The sequence below is a fragment of the Acanthaster planci genome, linkage group LG18 (assembly GCF_054643075.1).
Source record: "Acanthaster planci isolate LZ-2023a linkage group LG18, COTS_SCS, whole genome shotgun sequence".
Lineage (NCBI taxonomy): Eukaryota > Metazoa > Echinodermata > Asteroidea > Valvatida > Acanthasteridae > Acanthaster > Acanthaster planci.
Window position 1 is genome coordinate 11,528,382 of NC_141794.1, and position 20,895 is coordinate 11,549,276.

Consider the following 20,895-nt stretch of genomic DNA (forward strand, 5'->3'; position numbering starts at 1 on the left):
TTATCCCTCCCCCCCCCCAGCTCGTCCCCGGCTACGGTCTAATTGAATTCATTTCTGATTTCCACTGTCTGCCGCTCGCCTGCGGGCTTAGTCATGCGAAGTCATGATTTGGGTGGAATTTGCAATTTATGAAATCCGCAGTGGTCTATGAGCAAAGGGATTTTTATTTATGACCAAACCCGTTAATGCTGTCGTGAATATTGACTCTGGATACATACGGTACTAGTATACTGTTCATGTACACCGTACCGATATGTACAGGTGCATGTACGTGCAGGTTTACATGCAAATACAGGTGGACACATTGTTTTCATGTGCTTGCTGTATTCATGTGGGACTGTATTTATCAAGAGGGCAATTCCATGTCTGCGTCTTCCAGAAAATGTCAAACACTTCCAATGAACCATATGCACATCCATCCACACGTACATGTACTGTACATTAATTCCCAGCCTGCCAACTGACAGCTTGGTTTGAGAAACGTTTGCGAGCCATTTTGGAGCATTGCCGAGAACGACAAAGTTGGCAGGGTTCCAGCTGGCACATTGCAAACAGTGGCCAAAGTCGTCACAACATGTACACGCACAGTTTTGAAGCAACCTGCTTTTAAGTGCACTGCTAAACCTTTAACATTTCTGCTCGCTCAGTGGCTCAAGATTGTACCCCAAGGTTGCGAGTGTTCACCTATGTACTCGTAGCTGGAAGCCTGATTAAGGCGTTGGCCTGAACAGCCTTACCAGACCCCATTCAGTTTTTCTTGACTTCCTTACATGCATGTTCCAACTGTAAGGCCTTCCAGTACTGTATTTTCCCTTGAGGCCATATATATCCAAACATAAGCTCATGTAGATTTCCTGATTCCTTAGCAAATATCAAGGTATAAAGAACTACCAAGTCTTTCTGAATGTCATTTTTTCCTGTATGCAGCTCTGTCATGGCCGACGTGCCAGACGGTGTTTACCCTGCCATTTAGTGTAACTTTCAAACTCAAAAGGGATCAAAGTCGAAATCCAACTCCAGTATACATGTATGTGTAGTTATTCTTTGGATACTTAACAATGCAGTACTCGTCGTCTGTTAAGTTGGATTTCAACCGTGAATGTTGTGCCTTGGGCACGATTGTTAAATGATTGTACAATGTACATGGGAATACCTGTACATGTTTGTGCCGTGTAAAGAGAGAAACATAGCATTGCAAAGAAACCACACATGTATCGTGGGCATGTAAAACGTGCACATTTACATGGTCATTGTTTACATGTATGTACAGTGAAGTACATGTCCTACTGCTGAGCCTGTCGTTCATGACCGTTCGGCCTACAAACCTGGCCCTAGGTTGGGAACTCTTTAAATGCTTCATGCGTGGACGGAACGCCGGAAATATTTTCACATTTCAGTAATTACGTGTGCATGCTGTCATGTTCCACTTCTGGATTCTTGTCTCGTGGTAAATGAGGATTGTTTGACGCATAATCGGGTGTCAGAGTTTGCCGCAATACCAATGCCACAATGTAACAACAGGAACTTGGGTTAAGCACAAGTGTAAATGTGACCAGAGCCTGCAGAAAAGAGTCTGACGTTCCTATTTGTTCAGCCCATGCGTATTTACATGCGTCTTTGAGTGTACCCAACTCCTGATTTTGATGTGTCACGTAATTTGACATCATGATGAATTGCAGGCGTTATGCAGGTGGAAAAACGATGACGGTCCCTGTTGATTTCTATTGTGCATGATTTGTTTGGCAACCTTCAACTCCAGAGTTGTTCCGGTGACATGGTCGAGTCAGGTCACCAGCTTATTTATTTTGAAGTCAGTTTCACCTGAAGCAACTTTAGCCTAAATACCTGACTGTCATGAAAATCTGTCAGAAATCCGTAGTAGTGCCCTAATAAATTTGACAAATGAACGATATGAGGCCAAGGAAAATAGTAAAGCAGTTTGCGGTACCTGCTCAATTCCTTTTTTCCCCCATCGGCCACATTTTTAGTCGTTCCTTTTTGTTTAATCGAAAAGCATTTTGATTTGTACAATATTCAGCTGTGAGCACAAGTTTAAAATGTATTGGATGTGGTGAAAAATGCCTCAAGACACAAGGATGTGAGCAGTAGTTTCAGAAATCCACCTGCAGCTTTGAAAATAATCTGCCATCCTTCCCGTCCCCTCCCCCGAAAAGGCTGTCTCCTCCCGTTTGATCCCCAAACCCAGGTGAGAAACTAATTTATATTTTGACTTTGCCCATCTCTTGTACAAATAGTTTGTTGTATTAATACATGGTTCATCCTGTCTGATATTGCACGTACATGTACATGTATGTGCATTGTATGCAGAGAGGACGGCATACATACCCCGTAAGCAATTTATGCATTCGTTGTGTATTTTGGAAGGTAATGCACTGCACATACTCGACACGGAGAACATTCCTCATTGGATTCCATCACAGTAGTGCACCATTGGTGCCATTGCGACAGCCAGTCAGCTATTAGTACGTGCAGGCATATCTTAAGCAGCATTTTATCTGCCTGTGTGATGCCTTCCATGGCCACCCAAGGGATCATCCCCGGCAATCTCTTTTAGCTCGTCTCTCGTTCCAATCCAGGGGCATCTCTTTCCTACCCCCCCTCCCTCCTTGAAAACATTTTCAGGCGATATCGCCACGGATTTTTCGCATTGCTGAGCCTCTGTTCTCTCACCACGTCTTGTTTACGTTATGGCAACCCCAGCAATAACTCTGCGTAGTGTGTAATATTCCCCCCCATTTTTTTCTTCATGATGGCACAGCACAGTCTGCGCAGTTGATTTATGTCTGTCCCAATCCAGAGCACATGTAGCTCACAATTTTGTTGATTGATATGTAAGTTTAAAGGAAACTTCAATAAGCTGGATATTTCCGATTGAGAATCCCTCCAGAGGTTATGCATCTTGGCAACTCATTAAAAGCAGATGCCTTTCATCGCAGAATTAAAGTGTTGCTTTTCTTTCCTTTGTTTGGGCCGGGTTCTAATTTTTTTTTTAGAGAAGCTTTCTTCTTTGACAGGGTTGTCTCATTTTGATTTCTCATTTTTTGTCATAGGGTGCAAGACATAAATTTTACATAATTGTATTTTGTGCAACTTGGCAATACTCTTCATTCTACTCCTCTACCAATGTACACACTGTTTCACATTCCGTTTTGGTCAGTCTTGTTGACCGACAAGCTGACTTTCTCAACTTCCCAAATTTGGAAAAATCTTGGTGCTGTTGCCATGATGACTTCAAAGGAAAACCTGCTCATTGTAGGGGTTTTTCCTCCATAAATTTGGAAATCAGAATATGATCGTTGAAAATGTTTGTGAGAAAAATTTGGTCATTGGCCTTTGATGAAAAAAAGGGAGTCACCAAAGAATAGAAGTTAATGACAGAGAATATCCTGAATTCTGGCACACGTCTTGTGTTGAAATACATACTGTGTAACATGGAGGGTTCATCCTTGAGTGATGTCACACTTTCTCTCATGAATATGCAGATGAAGCAAAAACTCTGAAGGCCCCGAAATTCCCCTTAAATAACATAATGAATTTGAGAACCAGGTTAAGTGGCCCGCAAAGGTGTATCGGCGATGCCTGCAAGACAAGAAAGTGCTTCGCATGGGTAAAGTTACTGGATAGGTGTCTCAAAACAAAATATCACCTTGGACACTGCAAGTAAGAAAGTTTCAGCTGACTTGAGTGGTCTGATTGTTTCTGAAGTTTCACCACCAGATGCATCACTAGATGCAATTAAAATGGACTGACATGTAGAGGAATTTTTTGACATATTTCTGTACATGTAAATCTGGTCCATCTGCATTGCTGCTTGCATTGTGCCAGCTACATGTAGCCTTCAGTTGGTTTTTGGAAGGAATAAGTGGATGTGGTTTGGGGCTAGGGGTGAAGGTGCGGCAGTGATGGGGCAGGGTGGGTGGGGCTGGCCTTGATATGATTATGAAGAATGAAAGTCAGTTGCATGCACAATACAGCTATTTTTTCAAATTGTGACTGGGTTCCATGTCGCGTGACCTGTGTGGTTCCCCTGACCTATTTTAAAGCTGTGTACACATTTTCAGTTCCTGAACGCTGCAACTGCTTGTTTGCTTACAACCAGTTTACAGTTAATAATGGAGGCATTTTCACATGAAGAGTAGTGGAAAGTGAAAATGTGTAACTCGTTCATGTTGTCCTTGTGTCTGTTTTCGTGCACACGTGTAGGCCTAATCTGTTAAGTTTTGACCACAAGAATAAATACATTGTAGCAGCCCGTCAACACAGAAACTTTCAGGACACCCCCTGAAAATCTATCATCAGTGTAGACATACCGAGTCCGCAGAATTTATTTAGCTTGCATGCTCCGGCCTGGGGGTATGTACAGCATCTCGGACCGCGGTCATCATCGTTCAGTCTGGTCGCCCGGTATTCGTGGAGTCGTTTGTCAGGGGGGGGAGGTTAATAATCTAAGCATCTAGCCGGTGCCAGGGTGAAGTGATGGAGAGGTGGCTCGCCAAGGATGCGGTCCCCATGGCGATCTATTCTCATCCCCTGCTTTCTTCTTTTTGGGGGAGGGGGGATGGGAGAAATAGTGCAATGTGCGGTAGGAGCAGATATGATGCCTGTTTTAACCATGCTTGTTTTGAGCGAATTGAGTTTGCTGGAGAGAAAAAAAATTGTCTTTTATTTCTTTTAAATTTAATTTACCAAGAGGGTGAGTTCGATTCTTAAACCCACCTCTTTGCTACACTCCACAGCTGCATTGAATCAGCAGCAGGAGTGAGTTGGTTAGAGTGAGTTACCGTCTCTGTATATTTTCAAGCATCAGAGAAACTTGCCCGTAACATACATAGGCACGGTGGGCAGAGGGTAACGAAGAAGTGGCCAGATTAGTTGAGCTTCACAGTTTCTGTGGTAACATGCATAATTGTCATTATTATCTGTCAGATTTACATGTAAAAAAAAAGATGCTGGCAGTTGCCTTCTACGGATAGCACTCAAAATGTACATGTATTACATTGTAACACAAACTTACGAAATGTAAATGTTTTGACATTACATTTTGCTACTGGAAACTCCTGGTTGTATTTGCAGTTGAAGAGGCAGCTGGCTGTGCATGTAGCTGGTGCAAGGCATGTATACTTGTACAGGGTGCACCACTGGAAATATATTCCTATAGACAGCAGTGATAAATCCCCATACTTCACAAATATTCTAAAAATACTCACAACCCTCACAGGTGTTCAGGCTACACAGAAAAAGGACGCATGTTTGACATGTCCTCTTTCATTTTCGTTTCAATTTTTAGTAGGTTGACCAATGAACTTTAGAGAAATTCTCACCCAAAGTAGACCACCCCTAAAATGAAGGAAATTTCACTGCCCGGAAAAGTAGCCATTTTGAAAATGCATCCCTTTGCAAAACGGCTAAAAAGTGCCACTTTCGGACCCGATTGCATCCAAATTGCTCAGAATTGGAAGCCTTGAGTCCGGCCCAGAGGTACAGTCTCATATTACTTCAATTCCTCAGTTCCATGGCTCTCAGGACCCTCTAATATAGAATATTTTGAGTGTATAACTTTTATTAATGAGCTCGGCAGACATATTTCTGGCCTAAATACAGGGGTACACTCTATAGTGCAGAGATCTGACAAGTGTAGCCAGAGTTTCAGTTGCTTTTTTTTTTGGTGCATTGCCTGAAAAGGGGTGAAACTCCCTTTAAACATACAAATTAATCACGGTCAGATTGGCCAGGAGATGGGATATGCTACGGCTACTAAAGGAAGAAAAGTCTGTTGACCCAACGGGTCGCTTATCACCTCGGGCTGAATACTGCAGGGAGGCTGGGGACAGACTGGATCAGGGAGCCCGGACACCAGACAAATTGCATGTGTACGTGTACCTAGATGGGTAGTATACACATGCATGAGCTGGTTTCTGACAAATTACATGTACATGTACAGACACATACTACGTCCACATACTGGAGGATTGTACATGTATACCGACACATGTACATGTGGGTCTGCATGCCATGATATCATGACTAACACATGTACAGACACATACTGGCATGTACCTGTAAGTACACATGCTGGGTTATTGTACATGTACATGTATGTACCATGTACATTTGCATGGGTGTACATGTGTATGTGTACCATGCATATACATGTAGGTCTGCATGCCATACCATGGTTACATGTAACACATGTACATGTATTGTACACGTACATGTATACATACTACTTTTATATTTGAAGAGCTATGGTACATACATGTACATTATAATTATGTCAAGTTCATGTGACACATCTTCTAATGTGCAGGTAGTGTACATCAACGTGGACGTGTAAATGTATGTTGATATTTGCATGAAATTACATGTTTAAATGTACTGGCACTCCACATTGAGCATGTTACGGTACTTATTGGTTTCATGTCAATAAACTTGAAATAAAATTCCCTTGCTTCTTTTTCTGACCAGCGTAGCAGGTGCTATTGCTAAGTAAAAACATTTAGATTGTAAGGCCAAAATGACTGAATCAGATACTGGTAGGCCTATGTGTGTATAACGGTACATATGTCCCATGTACATGTAGATGTGAGTCTAAGACAAGTTTGCATTGGCCTTGTGTGGCATTTCAGCAAATCAGCCTGTGTTGCCCGACTGTTACATTAATAATGCGCGGCAATTAGCGATGTGCTGTAAGTATGGAGAACAGTGTTGAAACAGTTCAGGGTGCCGGGTGTCGCGTTGTCTCTGTTTGTCACGATCCCAAGTATTGACCGACCTGACTAATTGTCCAGCCATGCAGTGAGCGGTGCAGAATAAGTGCATTACCTCGTCTGAGTGCAAACACGTTGCCGTTACTCGCTCCCCTCACTGCGTCATCGGCGCACGTGTGATCCCCGGTACCCCTACTTCTCAGGCTGCGGCGTCCTTGGCCGGCCCCGTTAGCTTATTCATGGGGAAGAGGTGGCGAGAATTGGGCTTGTCCAGAGAGTGTGGCTGGAATGTGACGGCGGCGACAATCGCACGATTTGTTCGGCCAATCAGCCAGAGGGATTAACATCTCATTTTTGGCCCCTCTCACGCCATGCAACTGAATAGAAACTATTCCAGCTTGGATAGTATCCTTTGTCTCGCTGTGCAGATTTCACAGTATCCTTTCAAGGGAACCAGCTGTTGAAATTATTACTCATACATGTACATGTATTGGCAATAAAACAGGCTGTCCAATATTCCCCCCCCCCTATTCATTTTCAAGGACTCAAAATGTTTCTTGGAGTACGTGTAATCCTGCCTAGTTATTAGGTTAATTTGTGTGCGGAGGGGAAACACCTGGAAAGCTACCCTGTATTACTGGGATGGACCGGCCAATATTGCCAGTGCCTCGTAGTGGGGACACATGTTCAGTTTTGACATTTTGAAGGAGTTTTTGTCTGGGAAAAACAGCATGGATTGTGACAGGATTTGGGGGGTTTCTGATAAAGCTTCAAAACACCTGAAACCTGCTGGGTACATTTCAGAGGTTTGAAGATTTTTTTTTTTCTTGGAAATGTAGCGGTATAAAATTTAACAGGATGTCTACATTGTTGTTAACACTGTAAATCAACTGAATTAATCCAAATGGATCAAATACTGATGGGAGCTTGATGATTATGACTAATGTTCTAAAGTTACTGTTCAAGACTAAGCGCTTTATCGCAAGAGCATCAGCAAGTTTACAAGAACTCCAGTTTGAGGAACCTTGAGTGTTTTTCTTGACTTTCTCGACATCGCGTTTGTTATGGTGATTTCTTTTTCCACATCTGCAGAATATGTCATCATGCTTGTTGACTTAAGAACTCGAATGGACATGTACAGTGTATGGTGTAGCTTTTAACACTGCACTTAGCCTAATGTTAGTGCACTCCACACACGTACGCCATCGCGTCTTCAGCATTGCCACTCACGTTGTTTGTCTTGGACTGACTTGCAGTTTAGTTTTAATTTTTCACTCTTGTTTTTCTCTCCCCGGATACCCGACACAGTAACCTTGACCTTCAGGTGCCTTCAGGCATTCCCCGAAGAACCGTAAGGCGCCATATGGTTAGCCTGCCTGGTCTTGCATGATGTAACACAGAATTTGGAGTTTATATTACACATGTACATCAAACAGCACTCAGGGTAATACCAGACCGTGTCTAAATGTACCTGTACATGTATTCATGTAGTTGTTGCTGGATATTATATGTGTGTATGTGCCATGTGGGAAATGCATGAAGCCGTAGCTACATGTAGATGTGCATGTAGCGGCTGCCGTAGGACTGTGTTATTTTAAGCCACAGCCCAGATATTTGAACGGGGCCATAGCCACGATGTACAAATGTATGCTGTGTGAAGACAAAATTCTTAAATTTGGAACCGCTCCCCAAGAGCATACCACTCCAAACTGTCATGTAAGTGCAACGGGACCAAAATCTATTAGTAATGTGAACTTGTGTCGGACCACGAACTTTGCTGTGTGATTCAAAGCATCGCACAAAGTCAGCCCTGAAAGTAGTACTAAAGGGGTCAGCAGCTAAAAAAGATTTTATTGAGAAAAAGTGTGACACTTCGTAAACGCTTGTTATTTACAATGTACCCCATGAGGTTTCCCTTTAAAAGCCTTTTTCTTTTGGGTTTATGCTGTAGGGTTTATGACAACTGATGGACTACATTGTATTTTGTCCGGTTACTGGCGGTGTAGAAACGTACCGGTACTGTACATGTACATTTTGTAATGCCCAACCTGCAAAAGGCTTAATGACAGTAAATTTTTACGAGGCTTAACAGCACTTATGTTTTTGTGCAAGGTATTAGCATGCCACATGGCTGCACCTACATGTACATGTACATGTGCACAGACATCATGTAAATGGACAAATATTTACTCAGCGTAACCCGGGACTGTGCGTCCTGGGCTCTGTGTCATACATATCTCTCTGTCATATCGCCTATCTGAAATTAATTGCATAGATTATGCCCGACTGTAGAAAAGTCAATATCATGTCAAGCGAGAGGATTTACATTATAATAAGGGAGTGGTTTAACATGGCAGAAAAATAAAAATGTTATTAAATTCTATGCAGGGGAAACACCATATGATTGCTTTCCATAGGGGTGGATGATTGAGCCAGACAGCTGTACTGGTTCCCGGCACAGGGTTGTGTGGGTTGGATAAGAGAAGGTCGCTAAAAAACTGGTACCTGTCACCCCGTGACTAATCATTCAACCTCACACATTGCTCTCACCTCGTGCCGGCCCGGGTCACCGGGTCGGTGCTGAGTGTGCACCAGCCATGTCAGTATTGCTAAATCATGATTAAGAATCCAGGAATTTTTTTATTTGATCATCGTTTATGACACATTGGGGTGTATGTTTAGTGGGGCATGATCAGTTATACCATACAATCATGCCCTTGATGGTACATGTATATACACTGAATATCATGATTCAGATGCATGATATGATCTCACACATGTACATGCCGTATATTCTAATTGTGCCCATAAATGTTATGCAGCAATACACTAAGGGCATACATGTCGTTGATTGCATTGTTCGTTTATTGTCTATAAGGCCAAACAAAAAAATTGTTGTGTTTCCTATTATACTGACAAATAAATTAGGGTGGTTGGTTTGATAAAATATTTTTTTACTCTAAATTTTTATAGCCCAAAAAATTAGGTTCAGGTGATGGTCTGTATTTTGGGGGGGGGTGCGTGTATATTTGTAACAGGTACTACTGTAAGTCAGTGTCAGATTAATACTGTACATGTGCACGGCAGTATTACAAATGAGCACTGTGATTGAGCAGTAAAGCAGCTGGTTGTTGAAATACAAACACACAAGAGCTGTCCATCTCATGCAAAAGAAAATTAAAACAATACACTCTACAGGACGATGTACCGTACACAAAATTAGGCTTAGGGCAAGGCACCATAAGTTTTTGTATTTTTTTGATTTGTCAAATAAAAAGATATATGTTTCGCGTAATTTTTTAGGTTGGGTCGGGTAACCAGGGAAACAGCTATTTTTTTGTTTTGCCTTAACAGATTTACACCTTTTTCTTTGATCTGCTCATTTCCTTTTCGTTCCATTTGTGCAGTGTTGTTTGTGGTTAAGAATTTCATGTTTCTGCTGTCAACTCTTAATTTGCGTCCCTATACCATGTTGACTTGTTGGAAACATCGAGACGGGACTCTCCTCCATTGGAAAATGTGTAGGGATTAACTCTACTTCCCGGGGAGCTCTCGTTGGGAACATTCATATTCCACTGCGCAGGCAACCAGCAGCACCTCCATTGAATTGACTTTCAAGGGACATCAAAGGGCCAGTCAGAGTGACAGCTGCTGAAGTGAACATACTTGTTCAAACACGTGTAGGCCTATAGCGTACCTGCCTCAATCTGCAAATCCTGCAAAATCCTGTGTTGAATTTCCAAACCCTGGGTCAGGATTGACAAAAGCCGGGTTGCCCTGCGCATTGCATGCACATGCATATGTACATGTATGTCATGACCTCTGTCTTTTAAGTTCCAAGACTACTGTTAAATCACCAGAGAATTGTGGTAACATCCTGAAAGGCTTTGTGAATGACTGTTGGGAAAATGTTCACGTTCAGAGCTGGTTGGTGTGTACCGGTAATCATGACTCAACTCAGCAAAATGAGCCCTTTAGTGAGGGGTACCAGAACCTTTTTTTGAGTGGAAGGTAGACATTTTCCTCAAGGCGGGTTCCCATTGAGCCCTCAAAATTTTCCACCCACGCATTTGCCCATTTTTGCCCAGGGAGGCCAAATGGATCCATTCATCGAAATGAAGAGGTCCATTTGCTCTTGCTTACGAAACGTTAAACAAGTTTTTTACTAAAAAAAACCAACAAAATTGGTCTGAAGAGTGATGCAGTTGCAGCTGTAAATGTCCACCGGAGTCCGACCGGTCCCGACGCCCTTGAGATCTGCCCTGCCGTTACACTGGTAAGGTTTGGCAGTGCAAACAAGATAAGCCCATTCACACTGGTACAGTCCTCCCAGTCATTTCCCCGATTTGTTTACCCAACTCGGGAAGAGACTCCATTTCTGCAGCTCTGCCCAGACTATGGACCCATTTCGTGGTCGCACCAAGCGCGAAGCACACCGTGAATTGCCACCGTGGAGTGCAGTTCCATTGTGGACTGCAGAGACTTTTTTTTTTTGGGTCCCTTACTGTTTGAAGAACATCTTTCGTCAATTCATGTGCAGTAAACGTACATGTATTTTATTTACATTGCATGACCAGAACTGCTGGTACAAGTACGTTACGCAAATGTATACACCGTGCGTTACCTGTATGTAGCACATTATACTGGTAGAAGGTGCGGGTACAGCTTATTTCCATGTACACTACAGAGTGTAGTGCCAGTAAACTTGACTACATGTACATGCAGGTACGTCCCCGTCTTGATTTATTCTAACTTAATTTTCTAGCGGTCGCTTTGTCAGTACTGGTACTCCCTCGTTTTGGGCTTGGCTTGAGTTTTTTTCCCACTTCAGTTTTCATGCTGTAAAATGCCTTTTTAGCAAGATGCTAAATTTGGTGGAACCAGTGGTGCCATTTTTTTTTTTTTGCATTGCTCTGTGAGTCTGTGTCACCGAGGCGACTGACTGGCAGGTTCGTGCAGCCCAGAGATGCACCAACTCTTGTCGGGAACCCACCAGAGCCACGCCCTAGGGGGAGGGGGGCTCTCAGCATTCCTCACCAGACACAATAACCCAAGCCCCTGTGGGTACCCCTCACTGTGATGCAGCTATCATTGTCCCAGTTCAGGTTTTCCTTGTGTCCCAATTATATGGTCTGTTGCCCTGTGCCAAGGCCCTTGCCCTTTCCTCCTTGGTCCCGGTGACAGGTTGCGTGGGAGAGTATTTGGGTTGGAACTTAAAGGGCCCTCTGCAGTACAATGGTTTTAAAACGCACTCCTTGAAAATGCACCTTGGTGTCCCGTTTTACCATATTTTCAATATTTATTTTGCCATTTTTGAGGGTATTTTGGTGCCTTTTTTGTTTTTGTTGATTATGTGGACATTTCCATATTCATGAGGAAAACTGTGATGTCATTGGTATTGGAAACCTCAATATTGCAGTGCTGTTCTTACAGAAAAAGTTGCTAGAATTTTGGATTTTGCTGTCGTAATATTTGTCTTGTTTGTTTTATTTCTAAAACTAAAACTGTCACAAATGTTTGGAAATGAATGGAAATGTTTAGAAGTGAACTTTCCAATTAAAAACCAAAAATCAGACATCAAATAATTTCCATGCATTTCATTGGATCAGACGAGTTTCTCCAGATGTTGATCTGAGAAAAATTTATTACGTGAGCCCTTTGCGGTCATTTTGTTTTGTAATGTAAAAAATTTTTACTGACTTCAGAGACTTCAAAACTTCCTGAGGACTGCATATGTACATGTACCCGGGGGGGGACCAGTGCATTGTACTACCAAAGCAGAGAACTACATATATTATTTTGTTCACAGTCAAAAGGATGGTTTTTCAGAAAGGCACCTTTAAAATTCTGGAAAGGGGGACCAGTCTTGTCACAGGACTGAACCCTCCCCCCCAAAAAAACAGGTGAAATACCAGCACTGCCTAAGGGCTTGAAACTGGCTTAACTGTGGTACCGGTAGGTATGGAATTATCGCAGCAATTTTGATACAGAGAGATATGATTCAAATTTTGGGGGCTTGTTTTCCAAAGTGCAGTCACCCTGAGAGGGTTGCCACTGAAAATGCGAAGGAGAAACGATCCCTGTGCTTGTGAAATCATTCAGAATCCAGCGCCGGCATGACTCATAAACTTTTGGAGAACTGAATCCCTGGGCCGTGTTTGCTTATATGGGGCTGGCGTTCACGCCAAACTTGTTGCGGGGGAAAAAAGGACGACAGGATCAATTTCTGTCCTGCTGGTTCCCGGACCAGAAACCAGCGGGAGTCTCGGCCCACGCGTCGCTGTCCACCAAACACCATCCTCCGTTTCCTCCAGCAGAGTACAGCCGGGATTGTCCGACCAGTCCCCCTCAAGGACGTCCAACAGTTTATCCCTCCACCACAAAAGTTAAGCAGTCCGAATTCAATAAAGCGGAACAGATTTCTGTGCCCTTTTATAGACACTTTCTGTTGCGCATGTAATTCCCCCACACCGCACTAAACTAATCTCCTTGCCCAATAAAATGTGGTCAGGGTACTTCTGGGAGAAGAGAAGGGTTGTTTTTGTGCATCGAGGACTGCCACCGACCAGCTGTGTGGATGGATTGTACATGCTGTGTGAAGTATGGGCTGTACAGTTTGCCATGCTGAAGCTGTCAGAAATAAACAGTCAGCTTTCTGAATGAGGAACTCCATCTGCTTGTAGGGTGATTGTTAGTAAGATCTGAAGGTCTGAAGTTGTGCTCAGAAACTGAAATCGGATAGCCTTGTTTTGTCTAAAAGGTCTGCCAGAACTTTTGTCAAAGCATCTTTCACTGCATGCACTGTTCATACCTGTAGTGTCTCACTATCGCAGCGTGTAATCCCCGTGGAGAGCTGATCCCTGAGTCTTTTCAAGTTTCCCAATTGGGCCTGGAAATTCTCCTTTGCACCTCTTTATGCAAACAGAGACCCCTCAGTACTGGGCCAGTGTAGGTCGTGACCTGGCTGAGGTCGCCCATTTAGCACCCCAGGTGGCCCAACTGGTACCCTGCTGTCAGCAGACTGGACCAAACTGAGCTGCTGTGCTTGATCTATCCTCACCGACCTCATGCCCACCCTTGTCATCCAACTACCCCCCCTTCTCAGATAGCCTGGGGCAGGGATTTTGCACATGGCCATCCTTGTCAAGATGACCCAACCAGGCTAAGCTCATTGACTGCCACAGGTGCAGAGGTGAAGTAAGAGTGACCCACTGGCCTGGGAACCGGCTTCATCACCGGCTCCCATGTTAATAACCAGAGCTGTGACAGTAAGGAATTTCATCAAAATACCCGGTAATCAAGCCCACTTTAAACATGACTCAGCTGATCCCACACCTGCAGCAAATTAAATGTTGTAAGATGTAAGCACAATTGTAAAACCCAGTGAGATATGTCACAGCTTTTTCCATCCATACGGTATGGGGAAAATAACATTTTTTTTAAGCTCGTGCAATCTGAAAAGATTCAAATGGTTGTTGAGCTTGAAGGTTGTTGGGTTTTTCTGTCAACACCAGTGGCAGAGAGTAGACTGTCAACTGTACAGCTTAGCACAGCACCAGGGCTTGGTTTTATGGTTTTTATGCTGTGCAACAAATGCCATGGTTTCATTTTGTTGCATGGGGGGGGGGGATTCTCATTTCAGGTGATTTGGGTTTTGTTGCATTTGTTACGGGCTCTCATTCCAGTCTGGCCCCAAGACTGGTTTTACTGTTTTGGACTGTACATTGTGCAAGCGACATGTGCTGGCGAGCACAGCCAAATAGCACTAACAGTAGAGGGCACTTTATTCACAAGAGATGACCTGCCGGAAAAGCAGTCTTGTAGATTCTGGCAGGCTTACCCGACAAATTCCGAGCATACCTCACTGTGCTAAATTACCATGAATAATTGCTCGTGTTGAGCATTAACAGTCAGTTTTTGCCCCAAAGTTTCATGGAAAGGGAACCACAGTGCAAACAATAGCTCCTACTATATAAGCCTTCCCTCCCAAGCAACCTGCTGGACACCAGTGTCAATCCCAAGCTATTTTTATAAACCTTCCCCCGCTCTGTAAATTGCAAGTTGTTTTTCAATCTCTCCTCCCCTTCTGCGGGTTCGTGGACTGAATTCCCTAGCAGGTATTCTTGAACCCTGAGACCTCACTGCTTACCCCAGCCCACTCCTTTCCAATCAAACAATTACTGGGGAGGTCACCGGTCCCACAAATAATAAAAGACCACAGTTTTTTTTTTCCCCTTCCTTCCAGTTCCCATGGAAGTATCCCAAGAGCCTGCAGGGGACCATCTGAAAATATCTCTGGTCTTTTTTTTTTTTTAAAGTGAAACCCATACAACTGTGAATTAAATTTATTGTGCGCATGTATATCTTTGTTTCTAGATTCAAAAGCATTTCTTAATTTGTATTGTTGGTGGGGTGTTTTAGTGACTACCTGTCAATAATTTCTTAGGAATTTTGCATGTATGTGCTGTACATGTATGTACATGTAATGTGGTATACATGTATCTGTGAAGAATGATGCAAGTGAAGGTCTGGCATCCTATTCAAACTCTTACATCAAGTATGTAATCGCATACGGCAGAGGAAATAAAATGTTTACTCAGCCCATCACTGTATATAGTTTCGACATGTGAACTGAACATTGAGCAGTCCATGAATGATCCAGTTTCCATAAATAGCAACGCATGAGTTTCCATGTACATTCACACCTCCCTGAAGCTGTTTCATGCTCCGAGTCGGTCTTTGTCCTCTTTTGCTTGGCATGCATTCCAACCCGTTTCTATGTCAAGTTGTGTGTGAAGAAAAATAAGGCCGTTAGTTTGGAAGCTTGTGTACTCAGCATTGAATATGGTGCGTGAAGGCCGATAGTAATCCCAGTGCTGCAGGGCTGCTCCCAACATGTCTGAGCTCACAAGGGGGGGGGGAGGTAACATTACCGGCATCGATACTCGGGTAATGTTTCAATATGCGGCGTATAACGGGCGCAAATTGTTATGGGGCGTTTAGGGCTCCGTCTGGTCGCTGATGATATAATATGCACAGACAAGTCGGGCAAGACGATCCCCCTCGGATGCACGGTCTAATATTGCGCTGGCTTCTTGGCCGTCTTGTGGAGAGGAAAGTTCATTAATTATCTGGAGAGTGGTCGGACCACTTGAGCCGAAATGCAAGACCGGCTTTGGCAGTCATTGGGCAGTATCGGAAGATTATATGGGTCATCCCAGAAATTAGGGGTCCAAACGTGTGATATTTTCATGTCCCTGTCACAAACTGTTACTATTTGTTTGGCAGGTAATTTGCATTAATTCATTACTCATGGAAATTAGAAAATGTGTTCTGAACTTACAAAATCTTATATCAGATGGACAGGGACACACACAAAACGGACCCCTAATTTCTGGAATTATCCATATACAATCTACGTTAACATTCTCACTGCTGTGAAATGGCAACTGGAAGTATGCATGTACCTATGTAGGCAAATATCGCACGAATAAATGTTTTCATTAGCTAACAATGTACATATATGCTCATCTTTACATTTAAACAACAATACGCGTATGTTCTACCCTTTAGATGTAACCTGATGATGCCCCATTAGATGTGACCTAATAATCACTGTTTTTTTTTAGGGCAGCAATAAAATATTGTGACGATATTATTTTCTTGCATGTATATTAAAACATCAAGTGTAAGTCAGTTTATGCTATTTGCTTTGTTTTGCTGTAGAATCTGCGATCCACTGTTTTTCCCATTCATATTCCAGGTTGACTCGGATTTTGAATGTTTGTTCTTTGCCGACAGCAGGGAAGACCTCATTGTTTTCTCTCAAATTCAGAAACAACCTGATTGGTACTGTTAGGTTTAAACACACACCCCCGTGAAAGATCTCATTTAGCCTTTTGCAGGTGGTGCCATCCCATTAATCTGTCACATTTGTACAGAGAGCAGGCAGACAGCGTGTCCCCAGACAGTGCACAAAAAACAGACCACCTGCAGAATGCCAGCTGCCAACAAACTGGGACAAATTCTGAGCTTGCAAATGCCAACTTGTGTGCCTGCGTGGTACACAATGCGCTTATAAATGTGTGACCAGTCACCAAGAGAAAAGGGTGAAAGTCGGAAGTTGCTGGAAATTGAGAAATTGGTATTTAGGAATTCAGCAGAAAAAGAGCTTTCTGATGTTGTACGTTAGGTTAAGAGAACGGTGACAATGTGACGTTATCCTGGCGGCTTTGCGTCTTTGTTTCTGAGATTGTTTCAACATTCCTAACTTGGCACGCCTAATGCTGTCAAAAAAATTGGTTCCTGTGTTACAAACCCTCCCCTCCAAATGGACTCTGCCTTCAATTTTTGTCTTTAAAGCATCAAGAGTACGAAATAGCAGAGTGCGACTTTACACTCATCTTGTCATAATTGGTCACATATGAAGATCAGTGTGCAGGCACACCCATTGAATGACACATTACTGGTACATGTACATGTAGCAGTCTCCAAACTCCAATCACTTGATTCATCTACTTTATTTAATGGCTGGGCATCTGCTCATGGCCTATCTTGTGCACGTCCATCCGTGGGACCCCTCCAACTCCCTTCTGCTGTCAGTTATCATCCTGATCTGGAATTGATGGCCAAGGTCACTATGGCCAGCTACTTGGCAATTTGACCCTCTGTGCACAGAAGCCGAGCGAGTGAATCAGTGTGTATTGTAGATGTGCCTGGGGATTTTTCTCAGGCTGTGAGGAGATTTTCCTTTCATAATCAGTGGACTGTGGACTGTTTTGCGGCATTTGTATTTTGCACTTGTGCAGGTGTTAAGTGTTTCCCATTTAATATTTATGCTGGATTTTCATATACGATGAGCGTTAAATAAAGCCAATCACTAGTCCTCCAAAAAATTAATGAAAGTTCAATTTTGGGGCTAATAAAGGCACTGGAAAGAAATAAATAGAACCAATTACCCAAATCCAACAAAATACAGCCCAAAGAAACAACCCCCCCCCCAGAAAACTTGGAAATGTGATTGGCCAGTCTTTAGGCATTGTTTTAGCCAGTAGGATTTCCAGACATCTTTGGTTGCTTAAATATTTGTCCTAACAGTACCACCTTTTATTGTACATTTGCATGTATGTTCATTTCTGAAAAACTGCATATTACAAAAATGAGGCATCCGATATTACTATTTTTCACTATGTGTTTTCATAGTTATAAAAGGTATTATGCTGTTTTTGTACATGGACAGTATCTGAAAACGTCATGCACCGATACATCTACCGGTACGAGTTCCTGGCATAAAATGCTGTGGATTTTTGTAACCCATTGTTAAACTTCCATTATTACATAGAAACTTTGCTGAGTGTATTTCTGTGGTGAGCAGAAATGGCTGGGTGCCTGTCAATGATGAACACTCGAGGCTTTGTAATTTTAGCTGGTAACCCTCTATTTGCTAAGCACGCATTTCTTGTCAGCAGGATTACCGGTAGGTGTGTGGACAGCCCTATGGCATCGACTGCGTAATAAAATTCTGATGAGCGGAAACTTGTGTTCTTACCAGGAATTTTTTTTCCACCTTTTTTCTTGTGTTACAGATGGTCCATGGATGTTCTATTTCAATGTCAAGTTCTACCCTCCAGACCCTGCCCAGCTCAAGGAGGATGTGACCAGGTAAATCTCGCATTCCGTCATTGTCAGTCCCGGTGCCCGCGACTCAGCCTGACAACCACCATTAACCCACCGTTTTGCAGTGTCACATACAACCTCTGATCTTCCTGACATTTGACAGAACGTTTCTCCTCTGAAGTGCTCTCCACAAAAAGATTGATCGCTCTCTTGTTTGCTGGAGCGCTGTAATGTGACGGCCCGAGTGTGTGTGTGCTGTACTTTTGAAGACATTCTCCAGTGAGGCTGGTCCCTGGGTCCACGTGTCGAGGCATTGATGTTGTCGGCGAGTTTTAATTGCAGGCTTGACTTGTACCTAAGTGATACTGAGCTGGTCGTTTGGAGAGCTTGGCACTGCGTGAATTTAAATGATGTATGGCGTTGATCCCTTGAACCCGTGCCAGAGTTGATGGTTCCTTTGAAATGTCAATTTTTATTTGAGCATAGCATGTTGTTCACGAAGCGGAAATTTGGCATGCAGATGGAATGCATTTTGTGGGGAGCGTTACATGTACATGTACCTCACTGGAAATACTTAGGTTAGCTTTGAACTGGCACATGTCGTTTTGGGCGGCGAGGGAAATTATTTCACCCGAGATATTTCAGTCGCACAGTGCCGAGTAAATTGCGGCCGGCATCTGCCTCCCTGAATGAGATCCCAAAGAGCAAGAGTGGCGTTTGATCTTGAGTTGATTATGGAGCCTATTTCCTCTGGTGTTTTTGCCAGGGACCTTCCCTGAATCCTGCAAAATCCTCCACTATGCGAGAGAAACCAACATGTGCGTTCTTTGCCCCTGTTTAACTCTCGGGGGACATCAAGGCCCGTGTAAAACAATGTGAAGAATGATGAAAGAAGACACAAGAAGTGCTTCTTGTTCGGGCAGCATGAGTTGTCACAGGGAGTGGCTGTTTCTATTATTAATACGGGTGATTCACAATAGCGCCCCACCAGGAGTTTGCAACACGTTGGCCAATCATAGCGCGCGAAATTTGTCGCCCCCTTTCCAAACGCGCATTGGGTCGACAAATTTTGCGCACTGTGATTGGCTAACGGGTTGCAAACTCTTGGTGGCACACTATTGTGAAACGGCCGTATTAGAATGAACTATTGATGTACAGTGTACAATATTAGTATTTACTACTTTGAAGTTTATACGGTAGGACCGGTTGTTTTTGGTCAGGTTGACAAAGTGAAGGAAGTATGCTGTATTGTGGGAAAAACTTGACACCATGTGGCTCCATCACACAGCAATTACACTTCCTATTCAGCCGCTTACAGCCAAATTGTGCAGCCGTCGTGTCCCAACATGCAATCGTTCCAAAATTTCTTGCGCTTGTGGGTTCCCATCGGTTTCACTTCCTGGAAGTGGTGCTCTTTAAATGGGGCAGTCGACAGTGAAGCTACAGTTTCCAATAGCAAGCTCTGATCCAGGAATAACGCCCGCGACTGCATAGTCGCCGGGTCGCGAATTTCACCACCTGTTATCAAGTCTGGTTTTCACAGCAAGTGGCGAAATCAGAGACCTGGTGGCTATACGGTCTCGGACGTTAGACTGCCTTGAGATATACTTTGGGGGACGGAGGGGTGCACCGTATTTTGCATCATTCCCTCCTGATTGTGGTGATGCCGATCCTCTGAAACCAGGTTCCTTGTTGTTTCCTCCCCCTACCGGCCCCCTCCCCAGATATTTCTTGTGCCTGCAGCTGCGCGACGACATCCTGAAGGGTAAATTGCCCTGTTCCCTGGTCACGCACGCCCTCCTGGGCTCCTACGTGGTGCAGGGCGAGCTGGGCGACTACGACCCGGAGAGGCACGGCATCGACACCAACTACCTGAAGGAGTTCCGCTTTGCCCCCAACCAGACCCACGAGCTGGAGGAGAAGGTCATGGAACTGCACAAGACTCACAAGTGAGTAGGGCTGAGCAACTGTTGTTCGCATAACTGGTCAGAACATTGATTATTGGGTGAAATGTGTCACCATGCACATGTGTAGCAAAGGCCACAGTAGACTACAAGACTCACAGGTGGGTAGGGCTGTGCAAATGTTACTCAGATACTCTAGCTGAGTAACTGAGTCAGTTGAAGTACCGTATTTTTCATACCATAAAATCTTGAAATTTCTATCCACAAAACTCCCTCTAAAAAGACATATAAGTGGGACAGACAGCGAGATCTATTTGGTTGGAAGTTGTCTGTAAGTAAGCGATACTTATTTGAAATCTGAATTGTTAGCACCGTAGTATAAAGTGTAGAGTAGCGTAGTGGAAGACAACCACTTGTATTGCTGATCTGGTTCAATTTCCATTCCTACCTTTGCTGTCTTCAGAGGACAGACACCGTCTGAAGCCGACTTGCACTTCCTTGAAAATGCAAAGAAACTGGCGATGTATGGAGTAGACCTCCACCACGCTAGGGTAAGAAACAATACCTCGTTAACGCTTGTATGCTCAGTATTTACTGACTGTATTTACTCATATGAAACGAAACTTCCTATGTTACTCGGGTGGGAC

General features: G+C 43.5%; 1 protein-coding gene across 9 annotated transcripts in view; it reads left to right on the forward strand.

The window, feature by feature from the left end:
* The window catches only part of LOC110978784 (protein 4.1-like), a 62,320-nt gene that overhangs the window by 18,409 nt on the left and 23,016 nt on the right, over positions 1-20,895 (forward strand). For all 9 annotated transcript variants that reach the window (XM_087149073.1, XM_087149075.1, XM_087149081.1 and 6 more), the window contains exons 6-8: positions 18,314-18,389; positions 20,069-20,293; positions 20,712-20,799. In XM_087149073.1, coding sequence (XP_087005199.1) covers positions 18,314-18,389; positions 20,069-20,293; positions 20,712-20,799 — 389 coding nt within the window. The remainder of the gene's footprint in view (positions 1-18,313; positions 18,390-20,068; positions 20,294-20,711; positions 20,800-20,895) is intronic.